At 38.4% G+C, this 19,074-nt stretch overlaps 1 protein-coding gene across 1 annotated transcript; it reads left to right on the top strand.

Annotated features, from left to right (window-relative positions):
* Nucleotides 1–3,335: 3,335 nt before the first annotated feature.
* LOC127427932 (28S ribosomal protein S16, mitochondrial-like) lies at nucleotides 3,336–10,600 on the top strand. Its single transcript, XM_051675878.1, has 4 exons — nucleotides 3,336–3,517; nucleotides 3,700–3,724; nucleotides 3,860–4,120; nucleotides 10,205–10,600. The coding sequence occupies exons 2-4, from the start codon at nucleotides 3,712–3,714 to the stop codon at nucleotides 10,330–10,332; spliced, it is 402 nt and encodes a 133-aa protein (XP_051531838.1). The 5' UTR covers nucleotides 3,336–3,517; nucleotides 3,700–3,711; the 3' UTR covers nucleotides 10,333–10,600.
* The last annotated feature ends 8,474 nt before the right edge of the window (nucleotides 10,601–19,074 follow it).

Raw genomic sequence — 19,074 nt, 5'->3', positions numbered from 1 at the left:
AGGATATCTTAATAAACTTGGGAATTAATTTTTCCCCTCAATGGTGGCAAGCAGCAAAGCAACCCCAGAATAATGATGCTCCCTCCACTGTACCTCACAGCTGGGATGATGATTTCATGTTGGTATGCAGGCCAGTTTTACACCATACATATAGTGGTGTTGAGTGTTCTTCTCAGAGAGTTCAACCTTAGTTTAATCATCAGTCCACAAAACATTTTCCCTGTAGTGTTGTGGAGTGTCAAGGTGGTCTTTGGCAAACTTCAGGCACATAGCAATGTTTTTGTTCTAAAGTAGCGGCTTCCTTTGTGGTGTCCTGCCATGGACACTGCCTGTTTAATATTTTCTGTACAGTGGGCTCATGAACAGAGATGTTAACCAATTCCAATTATTCTTTCAAGACTTTAGCTGTCACTCTAGGGTTCTTTTTTTTTTTTTTTTTACCACATTGAGCATTCTGTGGTGTGCCCTTTGAGTCATCCTGGCTGGACAGCCACTTCTAGGGAGAGTAGCCACAGTACTAAATTGCTTCAATTTATAGACAATTTGTCTAACTGCCAACAGATGAATATGTAAGCTCGATGAGACAACTTTGTTACCTTTTCCAGCTTTATGCAAAGCAGCAATTCTTGATCGTAGGTCTTTTGAGATCTCTTTTTTGCATGGTCCACATCAGCAGATACTTCTTGTGAATAGCAAACTCAAAATGTTTGAGTGCTTTTTATAAGTCAAAGTAGTTCAAAGGGTTCATATACTTTTGTTTGCCACTGTAGTAATAATATGGAAATTCTGATTCCACAAAAGAAATTCTGCCTAGAAAACTTAAATTAAACTGGAAATATGATGAATGTGTGCATTCTACTACACAAGATATTAATCATTTTGCATATTAAATGGTCACTTGGTACAGAATTAGTGGATTTAACATGCTGATCAAAAATTCATATTGTATCTAAAAAGCTTGTCTTCATACAACATTATGTCAGCAGCATTCTCTTAATGTGCCTCTTCCGTCCAACTCAACAAATATGAAACGAAAAAGGTGTTTTGTGTTAGAATGCATGTTTTAAACTAGTATGTGGCTGTCTACTCTTATTTGCTGAGGTTGAAGATTATCATAATGAAAGGATGTATTCTTAATTACAAACTCTAAATTATTTGACAGTGGTTGTGCAACTTCCGTGCAATATAAAAGTTCCGAAGTGGTATAAAGCGAAAACCAAGGTCTTGTCCTTGTTTTTTTTTTTTTTTTATCAGACCTTGTCCTTAAGTGAGGAATTCGCTTTCTCCGGTGTGTTATCTGGTAATCCGAACACACCCAAAAAGGACAGTCACGGATGATTATGATTGTAAAAGCTTGTCTTATAGTCCAGAGGAGCATGAGATCTTCACAAGTGCATCAGCCCCAAGTGAAATCAATGGGAGTTTTCAGCTCAACTTTCTCTGTTGATTCACCATACAAGATGCATTTGGTTTGCTCTGCAAACACTGATAAGTGTCTATTCATTCACTATTATTTATTCTAAATCTTTCTTTATTAGGGGTCCAAGCACGAAGTGCTGGAACCCTATTGTTTTTGTAGGATTTTCGTATTATTATTTTTCTGCCCTTAAAGTGTCTGGGTGTCAGAGACCGTACATCGCAGAGACCCCAAACTTGGTGGGATGGTTCATAATTGCACCCACTACTCAGGCAAGCAAACACACATTTGTCGGACACTAGGTGGCGCTATAATAAGGTCCTTCGCATTTTCTACTTTAATTCTAGAACCATATGGGCTAGAATCAAAATTATTTTTATCTCTGAATCCTTGGGTCAAACTCTAAAAAGTAATGTTATTGGCATTTTCATTTCCACCTATGAAATTTTTCGAACTCCTCCTAGACCGTATGTCCGATTCACACGTAATTTCGTGTGTATCTACTATGGACAAAAATTTTGATTCCTCAAAGCATTGCGAAGATATAAGCCAATGAATTGGTCAGGCGTCGTCCATTTTTTACGAACTGACCTATATCTACCAAATGACAAGACCAAATGTAACGAAACTTGATACACATAGTCAACAGGACATTCTGAAGGTGCATGCATTATGAGTTGCGTCAAATTTCGCCTATAGGGGGCGCTACAACTAAAAAAAAAACCTTCCTAACTCTGCAAATGTATGATCAATGAAGTTGAAAATTGGTATGCATCTTGTTTTTTGCAAATGCTAACATATACTATAATATCACTTGGACAAATAAAGAAACATGGCCGCCAGCAGCCAATCAAATTTCAGCAGCTAATAACGTCAATGTGAATGGCCAACCATTACGAAAATGGAGATATTTGTACATAGTGTCAAAACGAGGCTGTGCACCAAATTTTGTGAGAATGAAGGTGGCGCTATAATAAGCAAATTTACGTTTGTGTTAATAACTCCGCATCCTCGTGGACTAAAATCAAAATTCTTGTTCCATCTGAATCCTTACGTCAGGTCCTATGAAATGTATATCTCCGTTTTATTTACATCTCCAAATTGATTCCATCATTCAAATTTTCTGAAAAACATACTTTTTCGAACTCCTCCTTGGGCGTTCATCAGATCTTCACCACATTTTGCACAAGTCAGCTCTAGTCCATGTTGGCAAAAAGTTATCAAAAGAATTTTGTTTGGTCAAAGTGTTTTGAAGATATAAGCCAATGAAATGCCTGGGCATTGCTCATTTGGACTAACTGACCTGTATGCACAACATGTACAATATCTATTCTTTCAAATTTGACTGTTATGGTTCCCAAACCTGCTTGGACCCCGATAATTGCCGCTTGCGGATATATTTATAATTATTATTAGTTAAAATCTTACATTTAACCATTATAAAACATACTGTAGCTGCACCATGGTACAGAGATGGAATCAAATGTTAATACTATGGTACACTGAAATGAATTACGGCACTTTATTTACTATATTACTATATTAATATGCCATGGTATTTAAATATTAATCCAAGGTATTTCAAAGAATACACATTTTTTCCCACTTACTCCTTTCTGAAATTTGTCACACACGAAAAGTCCTTAATCTCTTTGAGAAACAGCTAGGCAAGTACGAAAAATAATATCCTTTTACACAAAATAATTTCTAAATACTTGCCTTCAAAACCCATAACAGACCATTGCAGACCAAAGCCGACACCTAGTGGCCAAAATTACCACACTTTACGAGCAAGGAGCTCTGACAAGCGGCACAGTTATGGATCGTTCGAGGAAGGCTTAGCTCATGAATATTAAGTATGTCGTGCCACGCAGCATGGAACGTTATTTAATATTCACGAGGTATGCCATCACCATAGTAAGGTTAGTAATAACGCTTCCGGTTGTGTTTGACCAACATGGCTGCGCCCTTGCGAATGTCATGTTGTTGATTGCTCGTCTCTAGACGTGTGTATTTGTGCGCGACAACCAACATTTTAAACTGTAAACAGATAGTAGTAATATAACCAACCTTTCTATATGCAGTTAGCGGATTAATAAGGTATGTGCGCTGTGTTACGAATTTGTATACATATAACGCTGCTTTGTGCTTTCGTAAAGACTATTTAATATATTGATCTTTGTTGTCAAACAAGATGGTCATACATTCTATTATATATTAATAGTATTCTACACTATATTTTCTGTTTCATCACTATATCTGTTCTTTCCTTTTGTACATAGTTTCTATCAATCATGGTTCACCTGTGTAAGTATTCCTAGTGCTTTTTTCTTAGATTTAAGCCTCATGTTCCTGACATTAAGCATTGCCATTCCAACGTTAAGCTTCAATCTCAATCTCTGACATTATGCTTTGCTTTTGTTGTGCCTTTGATCTTAACAGCGTCTTTACTCCTGAAAAAATACCACGGTGGGTATGTTGTCATCAGACTGGCGCTAGGGGGCGCCACTAACAGACCATTCTACCGCATCGTGGCCGCATATAATAAACGGGCGAGAGACAGTAAATATATCGAGCAGCTGGGATCATACGACCCTCTGCCGAACGTCTACAATGAAAAACTTGTTGCCTTCAATTACGACAGAATCAAGTACTGGATTGGCTGCGGCGCCCATCCCACTAAACCTGTGGCCAAACTTTTAGGTGAGTAACACCCAGCATCAGTCCAAAATTGCAGTACAGTACTCCTTGTCACTTTATTCTGAAAATGATGATGCCTGACTCAATATTTGATTTCATGCATAGATGGACAATGAGTAGTGATTCTATGAAGTGGTCAAAGTCAATTACTTTTTTTTTTTTTTCTCTCCCCAATTTGGCATGCCCAATTCTCACGACTTACTAGGTCCTCGTGGTGACATGGTTACTCACCTCAAATTGGGTGGCGGAGGACAAGTCTCAGTTGCCTCCACTTCTGAGACAGTCAATCCGCGAATCTTATCACGTGGCTCGATGTGCATAACACCACGGAGACTCACAGCATGTGGAGGCTCATGCTACTCTCCGCGATCCACGCACAATTTACCAAGCGCCCCATTGAGAGTGAGAACCACTAATCACGACCACGAGGAGGTTACCCCATGTGACTCTACCCTCCCTATCAACCAGGCCAATTTGGTTGCCTAGGAGACCTGGCTGGAGTCACTCAGCACACCCTCAAAAATCAAATCAAATCAAATCACTTTTATTGTCACACAGCCATATACACAAGTGCAATGGTGTGTGAAATTCTTGGGTGCAGTTCCGATCAACATAGCATTGACGTGACATTGATGAGACATATACCAATTTACAATAACAGCAAATTAACACAACACAATTTAAAGTCTAATGTACACATAATTACACACAACACAATATACAAATAATAACATACACTGTACAGTATACAATACACACAATATAGATACACATTATTCAATAAAAAAAAGTATATATAGAATGTACAGTAGGTTGTATTGTACTGTATTGACATTCAGGCTGTCGGTTGATAGTAAGTTGTTAAGAGAGAATAGAATATAATAATAATAATATAATTTATGGCAGTCCGGTGTGAGATATAAGAGTAAGAGTAATAAAGTGCATTTCTGATGTATTTTGATCGTGGGAGATCAAGAGTTAAAAAGTCTGATTGCTTGGGGGAAGAAGCTATCATGGAGTCGGCTGGTGCGGGTTCTGATGCTGCGATACCGCCTGCCTGATGTAGCAGTGAGAACAGCCCATGGCTTGGGTGGCTGGAGTCTCTGATGATCCTCCGAGCTTTTTTCACACACCACCTGGTATATATGTCCTAGGGGGAGGGAAGCTCACCTCCGATGATGTGTCTGGCAGTTCGCACCACCCTTTGCAGTGCTTTGCGGTTGTGGGCTGTGCTATTGCCGTACCAGGCGGAGATGCAACCAGTCAGGATGCTCTCTACAGTGCAGGTGTAGAACCATGTGAGGATGTGGCGGTTCATTCCAAACTTCCTTAGCCATCTTAGGAAGAAGAGGTGCTGATGAGCCTTCTTCACAACGACTTCAGTGTGGATGGACCATGTGAGTTCCTCAGTGATGTGGACACCCAGGAACTTGAAGCTGCTGACTCTCTCCACTGGTGCTCCATTGATGGTGATGGGACTGTGTTCTCTGTCTTTTCTTCTGAAGTCCACCACAAGCTCCTTTGTCTTACTGACGTTGAGGGAGAGGTTGTGCTCCTGACACCAGTGTGTCAGAGGGTGCACCTCCTCTCTGTAGGCTGTTTCATCATTGTCAGTGATCAGACCTACCACCTTCGTGTCATCAGCAAACTTAATGGCATTGGAGCTATGTGTTGCCACACAGTCATGAGTGTACAGGGAATACAGTAGTGGGCTGAGAACACAGCCCTGCGGGGCTCCAGTGTTGAGGGTCAGTGATGAGGAGATGTTGCTGCCTATTCTAACCACCTGGCGTCTGCTTGACAGGAAGTCCAGGATCCAGCTGCACAGCGAGCTGTTTAAGCCCAGAGCCCGGAGTTTCTCATCTAGCTTGGAGGGCACTATGGTGTTGAATGCTGAGCTGTAGTCTACAAACAATATTTTCACATAAGTGTTCTTTTTTTCCAGGTGGGAGAGAGCAGTGTGTATTGTAGATGCGAGGGCATCATCAGTGGAGCGGTTGTTGCGGTAAGCAAACTGCAATGGTCTAGAGAGAGAGGTAGCACAGAGCAGATGTAATCTCTGATTAGTCTCTCAAAGCATTTGCTGATGATGGGGGTCAGAGCAACAGGACGCCAGTCATTTAAGCAAGTGATTTTTGATTGCTTTGGAACAGGTACAATGGTGGATGTATTGAAGCATGTGGGGACTACAGACAAAGAGAGGGAAAGGTTGAAAATGTCCGTAAAAACACCAGCCAGCTGGTTCGCGCACGCTCTGATGACGCGGCCCGGAATGCTGTCTGGGCCCGCGGCTTTGCAGATATTCACCCGTCTGGGTTACATCCGCTACAGAGACGGAGAGTGAACTAACCTCTGTAGCTTCGGCCTCGAGAGCTCTCTCCGTGAGGGCGGTGTTATTTCCCTCAAAACGAGCATAAAAAGTATTTAGCTCATCCAGGAGAGAGGCAGCGGTGTTCATGGCAGAGTTTTTTATTCCCTTTAATGTCCGTGATGATGTTAATTCCCTGCCACATGCTTCTAGAGTTGGTGGTGTTAAACTGTCCTTCAATCTTGTTCCTGTACTGGTGTTTTGCTGTTCTGATAGTTTTTCGGAGGGCATAACCGGCTTGTTTATGCTCCTCCGCGTTCCCGGAATTAAAAGTGGAGGTCCGCACATTAAGTGCCGCGCAAACTTTGCCATTTATCCATGGCTTCTGGTTCGGATAGATCCGTATTGTTCTGGTCGGAACGACATCCTCTACGCACTTTCTGATGAAACACATTACGCTATCAGCATAAAGCTCTATGTCATCATCAGAGGCGGACCAGAACATCTCCCAGTCCGTGTGATCAAAACAGTCTTGTAGCGTAGAGTCTGATTGGTCCGACCAGCACTGGATCGTTCTGAGGGTGGGTGCTTCCTGTTTCAGTTTCTGCCTGTAAGCGGGCAGAAGCAGAATGGAAGAGTGGTCCGATTTGCCAAATGGTGGGCGTGGAGAGGGATTTGTAGCCATCCCGGAAGGGAGAGTAGCAATAGTCCAAAACCCGGTCTCCTCGTGTGTTGAAACTAATGTGCTGGTGGTATTTTGGTGCGACTAATTTGAAACTGGCTTTATTAAAGTCCCCGGTCACAATGAACATGGCCTCAGGGTGCACGGTTTCCTGCTCACTTATACTCCCATACAGTTCCTTAAGTGCCCGTTCTGTGTCAGCTTGTGGTGGGATGTACACAGCAGTGATAATGACAGCTGTGAATTCCCTTGGTAGCCAGAATGTCGACACAGAAGCATGAGAAATTCCAGATCAGGAGAGCAGAAAGACTTGATAGAATGTACGTTCCTCTGATCACACCAGGATTTGTTGATCATAAAACATACACCACCACCTCTGCTTTTACCTGAGAGGTCTTTCGCTCTGTCCGCTCGGTGCACGGAGAATCCTGCGGGTTCAATGTCTGAGTCTGGAATCTCAGCAGACATCCAAGTTTCTGTAAGGCAGATAATGCAGCAGTCCCTCATCTCTCGTTGGAAAGAGATCTGCGCTTTCAGCTCGCAGAGCTTGTTATCCAGAGACTGAACATTTGTGAGTAGAATACTGGGTAGCGGGGGTCGATTTGTGCGGCGTCTTACTCTGATGAGAACGCTGGCTCTGTTTCCCCTTTTCCTCCTGCGTTTCCGCGTTCGGGCTGCTCAGACAAAGGGTTTCGCTTGCGTGTTTGTAAACAGCAGGTCGGCATTGAGGAATTTGAAGTCCGGTTTATGGTGTGAAATTGCTGAACCAATGTCCAAAAGTGTTTGTCTGTCGTAGACAATAAGGCAGACAACATCCAAGACAAAAACATAAGAATTGTAAACAAAACACTACCATGTTGTGTCGGAGCTCGCAACGCAGCAGCCATACTCGGCGCCATCTTGATTCGAACTCGTGACTCCAAGGGTGGTAGTCAGCGTCAATACTCGCTGATCTACCCAGGCCCCCGTCAGAGTCATTTTTAATCAAATCTAGACAGGCCCCATTTCCACTCCAACACCTTATCCTTGAGTAATCATGTTAAATAGCTAATTTGGTACTAGAAAATCACTTGCCATTATATCAAACACAGCTGAAAGCTGTTTGGTTCGTTAAATGAAGCTTAACATCGTCTTTTTGTTTGTTTTTGAGTTGCCACAGTATGCAATAGACTGGCATGTTTTAAAGTCAATATTAGGTCAAAAATGGCAAAAAAGAAACAGCTTTCTCTAGAAACTCATCAGTCAGTCATTGTTTTGAGGAATGAAGGCTATACAATGCTTGAAATTGCCAAAAACTGAAGATTTCATACAAAGGTGTACACTACAGTCTTCAAAGACAAAGGACAACTGGCTCTAACAAGGACAGAAAGAGATGTGGAAGGCCAGATGTACAACTAAACAAGATGATAAGTACATCAGAGTCTCTAGTTTGAGAAATAGATGCCTCACATGTCCTCAGCTGACAGCGTCATTGAATTCTACCCGCTCAACACCAGTTTCATGTACAACAGTAAAGAGAAGACTCAGGGGTGCAGGCCTTATGGGAAGAATTGCAAAGAAAAAGCCACTTTTGAAACAGAAAAACAAAAAGAAAAGGTTAGAGTGGGCAAAGACACACAGACATTGGACAACAGATAATTGGAAAAGAGTGTTATGGATCTTAGCCCCATTGAGCTTTTGTGGGATCAGCTAGACTGTAAGGTGCGTGAGTGCCCGACAAGACAGCCACATCTATGGCAAGTGCTACAGGAAGTGTGGGGTGAAATGTCACCTGAGTATCTGGACAAACTGACAGCTAGAATGCCAAGGATCTGCAAAGCTGTCATTGCTGCACATGGAGGATTTTTTGATGAGAACTCTTTGAAGTAGTTTAAGAAGTTCTGAAAAAAAAAAATTCAAATATGAATAATAATTTTTCACGTTATTAATGTCCTGACTATACATTGTGATCAGTTGAATGCCACTTTGGTGAATAAAAGTACTAATTTCTTTCCATAAGAGCAAAATCTGTACATTTCCAAACTTTTGGCCGCCAGTGTACATTAAAGTATTGAAATAGATGTGATCGGATAATGAAGGACTTCAGCAAATTAGTGTCCAGTATTCATGGGAACTGTTTAAAAAAGCAGGATGCACCTTAAGAAGTTGGTTTAGAGAATTATCAGAGTGTGCAGAGCTATAATCTTAGCAAAGGGTAACTATTTGAAAGAAGTTAAAATATAAGAGAGTTTTTATTTAACCTATTTTGGTCATTGCATAATTTCCATAATTTCATTTGTGTTATTTCTTAAAGGAATAGTTCACCCAAAAATGAAAATTCTCTCATCATTTACTCACCCTCATGCCATCCCAGATGTGTATGACTTTATTTCTTCTGCAGAACACAAATGAAGATTTTTAGAAGAATATCTCAGCTCTGTAGGTCGATACAATGCAAGTGAATGGTGTCCAGATCTTTGAATATCCAAAATCATATAAAGACAGCATAAAAGTAATCCATAACACTCCAGTGGTTTAATCCATGTCCTCAGAAGCAATATGATAGGTGTGGGTGAGAAACAGATCAACATTTGATTCCTTTTTTTACTATAAATGTATACCTTTACTAAAACATTCTTCTTCTTGTGTTTTTGACGATTTACATTCTTTGTGCATATCGCCACCTACTGGGCAGGGAGGAGAATTAATAGTAAAAAAAGGACATATATATTGATCTGTTTCTCACCCCACACCTATTATATCGCTTCTGAAAATCTAGATTTAACTACTGGAGTCGTATGGGTTACTTTTATGCTGCCTTGGTGTGCTTTATGTTGCTTCAAAGTTCTGGCCACCTTTCACTTGCATTGCATGGGCCTACAGAGCTGAGATATTCTTCTAAAACTCTTCGTTTGTGTTCAGCAGAAAAGAGAAAGTCATACACATGCTATGGTATGTGGGTGAGTAAATGATGAGCGAATTTCAATTATGGGTGAACTCTCCCTTTAGCTATTATTCTGAAATGTGGAAAATTGTAATAATATCCAAACTTTTGACTGGTAGTGTAATCTCACTGTCTTAAATCTTATGAGACTGATTCATTTATTGTTCTGACCAGGATTGGCTGGATTTTTCCCACTACACCCAATGACAATAACAGAAGCAGAGCGGAGACGAAAAGCTGCTTTGACAGAAGAAATTAAGACTGACAGTCAAGATCAAGAGGACAAGCATGCAGAGATGTAAAACGTCATAAACCAAAAAATATAAAGGAGTTTCACAAAAAGGCAAAATTAAGTGTTCATGATTTCTCAGTCGTTGCAGTGTAATATTGTACTTATGTAATGGTGAGGTTTTGTTTCACGTTTTGTACTTTTGTAATAATGTTTGGCGTTAAGCTTTAGATCAGGTTAAATAAACTTCAGACATTCAAATATTGTTTGATGAAAGGAGGGGACTTACTCTTTTGAAGTGAATTCTGTAATCATTAAACTGTCTCACACTTTTATTGTTATTCATTGAGAACCGATGATGAGTTGAGAAAAGAAATTAATCAATGATCTGGCTTGGGGCATCTACAATGAAAGCTGAAATTTCCTTCCTTGTTTAACATCAGATCAACTGATCAGACCCTATAAATGATTACACATGATTGTGTAACTCCTTTGCGGCAAGCAACTTGTATTGCAATACACCCATGTACTTGTATTAAAGTCACTGTTTAACATTTGTCAGAGGCTCAAATTATCAGGTATAGTTCACCCAAAAATACAATTCTGTCAACATTTACTCACCCTCACACCATCCCAAATGTGTATGACTTTCTTTCTTCTACAGAAGACAAATTAAGATTTTTAGGAGAATATTTCAGGAGACCAAAACATTCAAGCTCATAAATGCACATAAAGGCAGCATAAAAGTAATCCATAAGAATCCAGTGGTTAAATCCATGTCTTCTGAAGCGATATGATAGGTGTGGGTGAAAAACAGATCAATATTAAAGTCTTTTTTTTACAATAAATTCTCCTTGCCATATTCCAGTAAGTGGAGATATGCACAAATAATGCGAATCACCAAAAACAAAAGAATGTAGAAGTGAAAGTGGAGATTTATAGTAAAAAAAGACCAAAATATTGATCTGTTTCTCATCCTCACCTATCATATTGCTTCTGAAGACATGGATTAAACCACTGGAGTATTATGGAATACTTTCATGCTGCCTTTATGTGCTTCTGGAGCTTAAAAATATTGGTCATCATTCACTTGCATTATGAAGAGCTACTGAGCTGAAATATTCTTCTAAAAATCTTAATTTGTGCTCTGCAGAATAAAGAAAGTCATACACATCTGGGATGGCATGAGGGTGAGTAAATGAGGGAGAACTCTAATTTTTGAGTGAACTATTCCTTTAAACAGAAGGTTGGGGACTAAATGGGGACACTATTTTTATTTTATGAATTTTTTTATTTCATCCCCAATTTTGGAATGCTCAGTTCCCACTACTTACTAGGTCCTCATGGTGGTGCGGTTACTCACCTCTATCCGGGTGGCGGAAGACAAGTCTCAGTTACCTCCACTTCTGAGACAGTCAATCCGCGCATCTCATCACGTGGCTCATTATGCATGACACCGCGGAGACTCACAGCATGTGGAGGCTCATGCTACTCTCCGTGATCCACGCACAACTTAGCATGCCCCATTGAGAGCGAGAACCAGTAATCACGACCACGAGGAGGTTAAAGTGACTTTACACTCCCTAGCAACCGGGACAATTTGGTTGCTTAGGAGGCCTGGCCGCACTATTTAGATTTTTAAGATCATGTGAACACACCAATTTAGTGAAGTGTATCCAAACTTTTGAATAGTGTCAAGAAGTGTATGCTTCAGTAATTGTTTTTAATATAGAAAAAAAAAAAAAAATACTATGAAAGTGAATAGTGACTTAAGCATACACTTCTTGCGACTATTCAAAAGTTTGGACACATTTGACTAAATATATGTATTCTCATAATTTTCAAACCCTTTGATCTAAAGGCATACGCTTAAATGTTTGACATTAATTTTGTAGACAGACATACAGTAAATTGTCATTGACAGTGCTTCTGTATGGAGTCCTTTACAGAACAAACATACATCCATCAATCTCTTGTGTAAGCAGGTAAGAGCAAACTGTTACAACTATAAAGTTTTAATATAAATGAGTCAGTTGGGTTAGTCTTGAGTTAGTCAGCAGTCAGTAAGTTTGACAGATGAAACGCAATTCAGTTGGAGTACAAAAGCAATTTGTAATCTTTTATGAAGTTTGGAAAGGTTATGTATAGTTTAATGAAATTTACCAATGGTGTATCCAATGATTTTATGGACTCGGTGAAGACAAGTCTTAGTGCCTTTGCCAGCAGGATTTTGCATTATAGTTTTTATTATGTACGATCGGATTATGCAGATAAAATGGACTGTGAAAATTGACTGACATGTAGATTTCAGCTGTTGTCCTACTTTGGTCTATACCAAACACAGTGTACAGAATCTTTGAATAAAGATATTGCCTGGCCACCACTGTGATGAACAAACCTTTAAGGAAATGTTGAAATGGACATTCATCTTGCTTTCATTTTATTTATTTAAAAATAGTTGCTTATGATTATTTTAGCTAAATAATAAATAATAATAAATAAATAAGATCAGTATGAGATGAAGGACTGATCATGAAATAAAGTATTCATTGTTTTGTCCTACTGTATAGGGCATAAGATGGGAGACTCATATATGAAACATAAACATTTCTCAATAGAGAAAACACCACCGATTTACACATAATGTTTGTATAGCATAGCCTGTGTTTCCCATGCACGCAGAAAAATGTATGAGAATTGATGAAGCAACTGAACCACTGATAAGCCAGTACAGCTCTAACACTCTAACATTGTTAATGCCTAACACACCCTAGAACAAGTCCACATGCATGTCCACAAGGAATGAGGAAATATGAATCAGAATCACAGTGTCACCTAACCACAGATTTTACAATCATTAATGTCGTTATAAATGTGACAGCTTTCCTTACTGTTTATGCACAGTTGTGTAACTCATTGATGGACTCAGTCTAAATGCAAAAGCATTTCAAAAGATTACATATGAATCAGATTTTCAAATATTAATTTATGTAATCAGGGGCGGTTCTAAACTATTTTGACTGGGGGTGGGCCAGGGTGGGGCCGGGTGTGCTTGTAGGGGGGCAACTGTATTATACCTTAAATGTCCCCTGTACACATATAAAACATAATTTGCTGTTTTAATATTTGTGGACATGCTATTTTTTAAAGACAAGCAAAGATTAACCAAATTTGAGGGAACATTTTTACATTTTAATTTTAAAATATATGAACAAACAGGCTCATGGCAAATGTTTAAATTAGTCAATACATCTAACAATCTGACTTTACCCACAAACTTTAAACCATGTTGCCATGCTGTTCTTTAGAGTGACAAATGCAGTAACATTCTTAGATAACATTAATGGTTGGCTACATCAGTATTTTAGGTTAGAATTTAAGCAGTAGGCTATAATTAGCATGTACAGGTTTTGTAAATGATCACCATTTCCTTTAAGATTATTCTAAGAATTTTTAAGCGCATTTTTTATATCACTAGTTCATTTTAAATGGTTGTGTAACAAGTGAAATTGTAAATGTATCTCAATTACTATGAGTTTAAAAAGGTTGCATGCATTGTAATTATAAGTGACCAATTAGATGGCTTTAATATTTTTTTAAATATTATGTCTGTCAGTGTCTATGCACATTCTTTATTGAGCACGCTTGGTGTGCGCCTCTTATTAGAGAATGCGGTTGCTAATATTAAGCTCAATTCTCTGTTATTGAGCACGTGTGCCTCTCCCTTGTGATTGGTGTGCCGCACGTTAAGTATTTGATTGATAAATGGTGTTAATAGAGAGGACGATGTGTTTGCTGTCTTCCCTGTAAACTATTGAGTAGAGTTGGGGTACTCAAGTTTGGACTTGGACTTGAGTCCAAGTCACGAGTCCAATTTTATTGGACTTGGACTTGTCACGGACTCAAGCCTTTGGGACTCAGGATTTGTTTCAGAGTCCAACCGAGTTCATGACATTTGTAATGCAATTAAAAAAATAACAAAACAGAAATGAATGAACACATCTCTGTCTGCATGCAGCTGTATTAGCCCCTGAAGTCGTAGATGTAACCAGAGTTGTTTCACTGTTTAAGCAAACACACAAAACACACATACGCACGTGCACAGGCACACTCATCAGTCAACCAATAGCTTGAATGTTACTACAGAGACTACTGTATAACATCAAATCCTGAGGTGGCTGGCATGACGAAAACATAAAGATGGGTATGTATCCCATGTAATAGAAACTAAACAAGGCAGTTTCACATGACACGGGACCTGACAACTGGTAAAATTGTGTGTGGCGTTTGTGCAGCCAACGGTGCTCGCATCGTGGTTTCATCATGGTTAAAAACTAAAAATCAAGAGCTTCATTGAGTCAAGCCACCCACATCATGTCTCTCACAGTTTACTAAAAACAGCATAACAAAATAAAAATACATCAAAATAGTATTAATATTGGATATGAAGTCTTTTTAGGCATAATGTATCAACACATGTAGGCTTCTGTAGTCTCTTGTGGTCCACGCATGTGTTGTCAGCTTGAACTGGTCCATAATAGTTTGATGAATTAACCGTGTAACTTTTTAAACAGTCGGGGGGAAAAAATTGTTATTGCTAAAGCAGACAGCAACTCTAAACAGATAAACAGCACCTATTTATTATTGACTGACTATTTTCAAAGCATTGACGAGCTGCTTAAAATACATTCTTTTACAGCATTTGTCCACCATTCACAACATTCAACCATGCACAATAAAATATTAGGATATTTTGGGCAGTGAAATGTTGTTTATAATTTAATTATAGACTATAAAATAAATGTATTATTCGATGACAGAGTTTGTGTATGAAGCTAAACTTCATGTAATGAGATGAATTTAGTTGGTTATGACGTTTTTATTTTGCATTTGTATTTTATTTTTATTGTAAACCACCGGGTAATTTATGCACGTATTTTTTTAGCCTACATCTCTTTTTGAAGGACAATTCTGTTAATTTATGACTCAATTTTTATTCTCCATGTTTTTGCAGTTAAAGAGCTCAATTAAATTTTCTTTGGTTGGTATTTTAAGATTTCAGACTGATTGCAGACCAACGTGGCTGCCGCTCATGCAAATATCAGATATTATAATTTTTTATCTTCTGCAGCAGCTGCTGCGTGATGCATATGGACGCATCAAGGATTTAGGTACACAAGCAGCATGCAGAACTGCCCTGCACTGTGCGGTTTCCCACAAATTAACTAGAAAAATCATGTCCGTGACAACATGGCCCTAATATTATCAGTGGGCTTTTCCAGTGTTTTTGGATGTAGCATTTGCAGTCAAATCATGAGATGTAACTTCTCAGTGAGTGCTAATTAATATTGTGTTGACTCATTTGTATGAACTGTATTTTCCCAAATTAGTCGGCAGATAGAGAAAAAAAGACAGAAATATTAGTATAGACAATTATTTTATTAGATAGGGATCATTTTAAATAAAACTAAATTAAGTAGATTGAAAATGAAGTTGAAATAAAAACTAAATAAAAATTTGAAACATAACCTTGGTTGTAATGACTAGCTTTCACATTCTTTAGCCTATATTTGAGTGGAGGGGGAAACGCAACAAATAACTGAAATGTCAACAGAACGCAATAAGTGTGAAATATATGAAAGGCATCAGAGGTGTTTTTGTTACATTTATATTGACAATCTGTTTTTCTTAGTTGTGAAGTTTAAAATAAGCTTAACATACTGATGTTGAGTTTACGGTTTCAATTTTAATTCAGATTCATGAACAGATTCATTCGAACTCGGCCTGTTATGGACTCGGTCTCGAGTCCGACTCATCCCCTTTTAGACTTGAACTCAACTCGGACTCAATTGTTTAAAGACTTAGACTTGAATCGGACTCGACTAAGGTGGACTCGAACCCAACACTATATTTATTAGTTATCTTGCATTTTGTTTGCAAGAGAAGCAGTAGGATCAACTCTGAAGCTTTGTTCTCTCTCTCTAGGTTAGTTGTGCGTTTGCTTTTTTATTCTTGCGCCCGTACCCAACAGTACCAATATTAATCTGTATGTACACTGCTTGGCCAAAAAAAGTTGCATACTCTAATATTTCGTTGTACCACCTTTAGCTTTGATTACTGCGTGCATTCGTTGTGGCATTGTTTCAACAACCTTATGTAACATCACAACATTTTTTCCATCCACAGTTGCATTCATTTTTGTCTGAGATCTTGTACTGATGACGGGAGAGTCGAACCAGTCTGTAAAGTCTTCTCCAGCACATCCCAAAGACTTTCAATGGGGTTAATGTCAGGACTCTGTGGTGGCCAATTCATGTGTGAAAATGATTCCTCATGTTCCCTGAATCACTCTTTCACAATTTGAGCCTGATGAATCTTGGCATTGTCATCCTGGAATATATCCATGCCATCAGGGAAGAAAAAACCATTGATGGGATAACCTGGTCATTCATTACATTCATGTAGTCAACTGACTTCATTTTATTGCTGCATAATGTTGAGCCTAGACCTGACCAATTGAAGCAACCCCAGATCATAACACTGCCTCCAGAGGCTTGTACAGTGGGCACTATGCATGATGGGTGCATCGCTTCATGCACTTCCCTTCTTACCCTGATGCGCTCATCACTTTGGAATAGGGTAAATCTGGACTCATCAGACCACATGACCTTTTTCCATTGATCCACGGCAAGATGCCGCCCTGGGTGGCTGCCCATGTCGCCTATACCTAAATCTGCCACTGCAAAGGTTAAGAGAGTAAAGATATTCTATGCCTAGAGTCATTGTTTTCCTGTGGTTGCCATATCAAATGCAATTTATTAACTCAGTGTTGCTATTTATAGCATGACACAAGAACAAAGGAACCAACTTTACTTGGTTCAGTATTACGAAATATGGTATCTTTCTTTGAAAACATTTTTAAATGTTTCCTGACTACAATTCAGACAGTTAAACATGAAGCTTAATATAAATAGGAATTAATGTCACAGAACACCAACAGTTGTCATCATCAGTTTCTTCTTTTGCTTGTGGTGAGATTGTTTTTACTACAAGTTCAAAATACAATTTAACTTTCTAAGTATTATTTTCACTATTCGACTCACTGAATAAAATAGACAACAATAATATTAGTCTGACATTTAACAAAAGTCCTAAAACAACATTTTTGCACTTATAAGATCTAAACCTCATAACGTTATTTAAAGGGATAGTTCACTCAAAAATGAATGAAAAATAATTTACTCACCCTCATGCCATCCCAGATGTGTATGACTTTCTTTCTTCTGCAGAAAACAAATGAAAATTTTTAGAAAAATATCTGAGCTCTGTAGGTCCATATAATACAATTGAATGGTGTCCAGACCTTTGAATCTCCATAATCACATAAAGTCAGCATAAAAGTAATCCATAAGACTACAGTGGTTTAATCCATGTCCTCAGAAGTGATATGATAGATGTGAATGAGAAACAGATCAATATTTAAGTCCTTTTTACTATAACTGTCCACTTTCACATTCTTCTTCTTTTGTTTTTGGGCAATTATCATTCTTCATGTATATCACAACCTACTGGTCAAAGATGGTCAAAGGTGGAGATTTATAGTAAAAGGAATTAAATATTGATATGTTTCTCACCCACACCTAACATATTACTTCTAAAGACATGGATTACACCACTGGGGTCTTATGGGTTTACTTTTATTCTGCATTTATGTGCTATTTGGACCTTCTGAGTTCTGGTCACCATTCACTTGCATTGTATGGACCTACAGAGCTGAAATATTCTTCTAAAAATCTTAATTTGTGTTCTGCAGAAGAAAGAAAGTCATACACACCTGGGATGGTATGAGGGTGAGTAAATGATGAGAGAATATTCATTTTTGCATGAACTATCCATTTAAATAATACCAATCTTAAACCAACTGCAACATAAAGCTAAAAAGAAACCGTTTATTTCCTTCTTTTGACTGGTTTGAACTAGTTTCTATTTTGGTCCAGTTTAACTTTTAAACCGATGGTTTCTCAAGGAAGTAACATGATGCTGTAATGCAGTCTTTTTCCACTAACATAACAAGACTTGACAAATTTGACGAGGCATCAATTCAATAACACTTGGCTTTCACCTCACTTTGTATCCTGTTTTGGGGAGCAACTGTAGCATCTAAAAATAAAAACTTTTGGGTACTCTGTTAAATTAGGCGTTTATGACTATTTAAGTGAGTTTATCAAAACTGTAACAGTGTGAGATAAATACTGTTTTAAATCTAATAGCTATATATGATCTGCAATAGCTACTAAATTTAACTGTGAATTTTGACCACTATGTTTTCTTGAATTAATACATAATCTTTCCTGATAAAGCAATTCCACGTTTCTCTATGGTCACATCATGGCAAGCACAATATTTTAGACATACACAAATGCAACATAGGGAGTTTGTTTGTTTATTTATTTATTTATTGGATTTATTGCATTATGTCAGACCGAACATTTCTTGGAAAGGGTGTATGCTGGTGGAGACTGGAGGTCAGATAACTACTCAGTGGTTTCAAAACCATACGCACTGCCAATCAGTGTGGTTTACTCAAGGCGTGGACTTAACTTTCTTAAATGCACAAATGTTCCATACCTGCTGACATTTACTGTCACCGGAAAATTTGTATGCCTTCCTACTCAGGTGGCAACTGAAATTTAACAGAGGAGAAACAATGATGACAGGTGCATTTGGCTGTCAATTTCCATTATAGAAAGAATGCAAATTTTATATATATGACTGAAAATTATATATATATATATATACTTTAAATATGCATGTC

The sequence above is a fragment of the Myxocyprinus asiaticus genome, chromosome 37 (genome assembly GCF_019703515.2).
Source record: "Myxocyprinus asiaticus isolate MX2 ecotype Aquarium Trade chromosome 37, UBuf_Myxa_2, whole genome shotgun sequence".
Classification (NCBI taxonomy): Eukaryota; Metazoa; Chordata; class Actinopteri; order Cypriniformes; family Catostomidae; genus Myxocyprinus; species Myxocyprinus asiaticus.
The sequence above is the reverse complement of the archived record's forward strand: the minus strand, read 5'-3'. Positions and strand labels throughout refer to the sequence as shown.